We start from the raw sequence: 5,000 nt of genomic DNA on the forward strand, positions 1-5,000 counted from the left end.
AAAACAAAAAAAAAAAGAGTTCAAGGTTAATATTTATTAAGATAAACGTTAGCAATAACTAGTCCGGTTTCTATAACGTGAAACTGGCAATAGCAATTGCTTGATATCCTTTTGATAGGACGCTAGACTATCGCAAATTACTTTCCGCCAAGTCTAACAGACCCAGAAAAAAAAATCTCGACTGCACCCGGGATCGATCTTGGTCCCTTTGCATGTGAAGCGAGTGCTCTACCAACTGAGCTACTGGGACCCCCTTTTAGCAATAAAAGGGGTCCCAAATTCTCAGAGGTAGACCATCACAAACGAAAGGAACGGTCTTGAGTCTCCATGTATTATAATATTCTGACCCCTCGATCTACCCTTGAATTGTGTTGGATACAAATATGGCTCGAATAGTGCTCGACATGTAGCAATGGAGTTTTTAAAAAATAAATTTTTATTTACATAAATTATTTTTTTAAAAATCATGAAATAATAGTGCTCAACTTTTTTTTTATAAAAGGAGCTATTTATAAACCATTTCAAGTATAATTATGCTCAACTTCTACAATATTGCTTCGAGCGTTTTACTTGAAATGTTTATATATATATAGTATATATATATATATATATATATATATATATATATATATATATATATATATATATATACTATATATATATAAACATATATATATATATATATATATATATATATATTATATATATATATATATATATATATAAACGTGAACATATGTTTCGGCTATATAAGTGAGTAACTCCATTTATATATATATATATATATATATATATATATATATATATATATATATATATATATATATATATTAATTGATGAATCGAATTTAGGATATCGGAAAATATTGACTCACCCACAAAAAACCCGTTCACTGCAAGGAGAAAAGGAAACAGCATCGTGTCCGTAGTAATTTTCAGAAATGAAACCACAGGAGGACGACACAGGACCTGGGGCATATCTCTATATTATATTATACCGGAACACAGGACACAATGACTTGATTTGTGTTACGTCAACACATTTAAACAGTTAACTGTCGTACCCTGGAAAAACACGAAATTAAATATTTGGCCAGAAAACCTCGTCTTTCAAGTATCGATGGATTCAAATGACCCTCGTCTCGGAAGAAAAAAAAACCACCAAAAACTCTCAAAACTGGGAGTAAGGACAAGAAGACTTCTCGAGGTCCCAGGTTTGAGTGTTTTTGCCAAGATGAGGGTCTTTTAAATCGGTCGATATGGAAAGACGAGTTTTCTGGCCAAATTTTTAATTTCGTGTTTTTCCAGAGCACGGCGTGTTAACTGGTTAATTAAGAAAGTTTCAAAGTTTAAAAGTTCTTTGAACGTTGAACTTTGGTTAATTAACACACAATGAAGAGTAGCATGTGCTCGGAAGAGAGAGAGAGAAAAAAAAAAAAAAACAACCCGAAAAGATAATTGAATGAAAGTTAAACAGATGTTTGTTATCTACGAGACTAATCTATCAGATAAACCAAACTTGTGCTTTTATATAGCGCAATATCCACTAAACGTGCTCAAAGCGCTTTACAAAGGGTCCCTGACCAACAGCAAAACTTAACACGTAGAACGAAACACGACGCGATTATTACAGTTTTCGGACAGTTAACGGCCAGCCTACTCATTTTACACCTGAGTACGGTGAGAGAATATGAGTAAAGAGCCTTTTCCAATGACTCAACTACGCGCCGAGCGAGCGAGACTCGAACCCAGGACCTTCCGTTCCGAAAGCGAGTGTCATACCACAAGACCCACATAGCCGCAAGAAGGAACGAAGTTTACTGTGACCCACCGTGTCCCACCATAGCCATCGTTAACATTATAGCCTGACGCCGTGGCCTTCGTAAAGTTATGGCCTGATACCGTAGCCATCGTTATGTTATAGCCTGATACTGAAATCCAAAAGGACTGGCAGTTTGACGTCATTATTTGGTTTTTGCACCGTCTAGTGAGTTGTCGTTAGTAGAGCTCATGGAAACAAGTTATTTCATTGGTTGAACTATTGAATACAACTCACGATTTGTTTTCTTTTGTGGCCAAAGACTGGCATTTTGACGTCATTTTTTGGTCAGTATCAGGCCATAACTTTACGAAGGCAACGCTGATACTGATAAAAAATGACGTCAAAATGCCAGTCTTTTGCCACAAAAGAAAACAAATCGTGAGTTGTATTCAATAGTTCAACCAATGAAATAGCTTGTTTCCATGAGCTCTACTAACGACAACTCACTAGGCGGTGCAAAAACCAAATAATGACGCCAAACTGCCAGTCCTTTTGGATTTCAGTATCAGGCTATAACAGAACGATGGCGAAGCTGACACTGACCAAAAAATGACGTCAAAATGCCAGTCTTTTGCCACAAAAGAAAACATATCGTGAGTTGTATTCAATAGTTCAACCAATGAAATAACTTGTTTCCTTGAACTCACTAGACGCTACACAAACCTAAAAAATGACGTCAAACTGCCAGTCCTAGAGGGTTCTAGTGTCAGGCTATAATGTTAACGACGGTTGCGGTCCCAACTCACTGGCATCGTGTCCATAGTAAATGGCCACCAAAAAGTGAATCAAAAACAAAACAAAAACAAAACAAAAACAAAACAAAAACAAAACAAAAACAAAACATCCCAACCCCGGCTTCACTCATCGACACTGTGTTCTTCTCAACAACACAAGAACTTGACCAAAGTATTTTATTGTTCTATATTATAAATCTATATTATTTCATCGGGGATCCCGATAGTTCAGTTGGTAGAGCACTCGCTTCACACGCAAAGGGACCGAGATAGATCCCGGGTGCAGTCGAGATTTTTTTTCTGACCCCCCTTCCCTCTGTCCACCCAGCAGTGATTGGGTAGCTGGGTCTGTTAGATTTGGCGGAAAGTACTTTGGGATAGACTAGCGTCCTATCCAATGGATAGCAAGCAATTGCTATTGTCCGTTTCTCGCTATAGACACCGGGATAAATTCCGGCTCGATGGACCCGATGGCTTTGAAGGCCTACTTTATATAATATTTTCATTAATATTAACTCAATAACATTCGGTTTGAAGGCTGCAGATCATATTTTCTCATTAAAAAAAACCCAACAAACAATTACCCCCCCCCCCCCCAAAAAAAAAAAAAAAAAAAAAAATTAAAAAAAAAAAACAAAAAAAAAAAAAAAAAAAAAAAACAAAAACAAAAAACAAAACAAAACACGAAAAACAAGCAAAACGAAACAAAACCAAATTACCCCCTCCCCCCCCAAAAAAAACAACAAAAAACAAAACAAAATCAAAACAAAAACAAAACAAAAAAAACCCCCCAAAAAACCCAAACAAACCCAACTACCACAATAAAAAAAACAAAGACAAAAAAAAAACAAAACAAAACAAAACAAAAACAAAAAAAAAGACAGTAAACAAACACAAACACACACACAACACACACGCACGCGCGCGCGCAAACACACACACACGTACACACACACACACACAAACACACACAAACAATAAACAAAAATCAACACTCACCCTCCCCCGACGTGTGCTTATTCACAGGTCTGATAACTAAACCCAATTATAGGCTCATTGGTGTAATGGAAATCTAAAAAAAAGATTGTCCATTACAGAAATGTTTAACTAGGCCTACCATTGCGTTCGGATGTCAGGCATGCATGTGTGTAAACGTCCCCCCCCTCTCTCTCTTCCCCCCCCCCAATTAAAAGAAAAACAATGATAAAAAAACAAAAACAAACCCCAACCCCCCCCCCCCCCAACAAAACAAACATTTCACCACACTCAGCGCATGGACATAGCAACTTTATTGATTTTAACTTTCGGCCAGAAATCGTTTACGTCATTAAGCTAAATATATCGTCAGCTTCTCACCATACAACACGGGCCAATCTGGGATCTTTCGCGGGGAGGGGGAGTCAGCTTGATGCATGTGGTGGATGATTTTTTGATTATTTTTTCCCTTTTGATTATCTCTCTGCAGTGAGTTTATTTAGTGCAGCCATCGGGGTATCTCTCTTGGTTTGATCACGTGACTATTATTTGAGCTTGGATCAAACACGAGTGTATATTATTATTCATTGAATATGACTTGTTCCATGTTTGAATCGGTCCTCTTTCACGTGTTTTTTTTATCTTCTGTGTTTGCAAGTTCTGATAGATAGATAGGAGAGAAAAAAAAAATTAAAAAATAAATAAATTAGAAAGTCAAGATTCTAGTTTCTGCGTGTAAATAAATAGCCAATGCTTTAATGTACGAATAGAATAATCACAAAACAAGTGTAAACCGCTGTGGACTACACTACATGCCATAGGTCAACATTCAATAGCACAACAACCGAACCACATCAACATCGGTGGAGTCAGGGCGAGACAACAGCTGGTGATTTGATTGTGTAGAAAGTCGAAATCTATTATTTGCTCATGTACTTTTATACCGGATAAACATGCCGGCTTCTAGGTCTAACTCAAGGTATAGTGCATCACGTTCAAAATGTTCCTGCAACGGACTGGTTTACCTTCAGGCTTGTGAGTATTCAACTTCAACCTAAAACTAACATAAGATTGTCATTGTTTCTGCTGAGCTGCATTATCGCTATGGACAGCGTTTTTTTTTTTTTTTTTGTAATTGATTTTAAAAAGCTCAGAACAGTTAAGAGCCTATGTTGTTAATATTAATGCCAGCGCTATCCTCTTATAGGCTAAACAACCGATAAGATGAACATTACATGTTCTTGTATTTAACGATTTGTTAAGGTATCATTGTAAATGAAAATGGGAGGCCTTCCGAAAGCTCCTACATCCCCAGTATTCTTGTTTTAGTAGGGGGTTTGGGAGGGGGAAAACTTTTGTAATAATGTTCTAGTGGGCAGTGGGGGTTTGGGAGGGGGGGGGGGAGACTTTTTATTTTAAAAAAAGAAGTTTCTCCCCTCCCAAAACATTATAAAAAAACCCCAAGAATA

The 5,000-nt window shown here is 36.9% G+C and overlaps 2 protein-coding genes across 3 annotated transcripts in view; one reads left to right on the forward strand and one right to left on the reverse strand.

Moving 5' to 3' along the window:
- LOC144955984 (secretory phospholipase A2 receptor-like) overlaps positions 1-1,152 on the reverse strand; it is a 2,851-nt gene extending 1,699 nt beyond the window's left edge. The window contains exon 1 of the mRNA XM_078886247.1: positions 876-1,152. Coding sequence (XP_078742373.1) covers positions 876-978 — 103 coding nt within the window. The 5' untranslated portion in view covers positions 979-1,152. The remainder of the gene's footprint in view (positions 1-875) is intronic.
- A 3,216-nt stretch (positions 1,153-4,368) lies between these two features.
- The window catches only part of LOC144980718 (uncharacterized), a 33,832-nt gene continuing 33,200 nt past the window's right edge, over positions 4,369-5,000 (forward strand). For both annotated transcript variants that reach the window (XM_078928440.1, XM_078928439.1), the window contains exon 1: positions 4,369-4,566. In XM_078928440.1, coding sequence (XP_078784566.1) covers positions 4,485-4,566 — 82 coding nt within the window. In that variant the 5' untranslated portion in view covers positions 4,369-4,484. The remainder of the gene's footprint in view (positions 4,567-5,000) is intronic.

Source organism: Berghia stephanieae, chromosome 10 (assembly GCF_034508935.2).
Source record: "Berghia stephanieae isolate SIO BIC M18660-M18661 chromosome 10, UCSD_Bste_1.3, whole genome shotgun sequence".
Taxonomy (NCBI): Eukaryota; Metazoa; Mollusca; class Gastropoda; order Nudibranchia; family Aeolidiidae; genus Berghia; species Berghia stephanieae.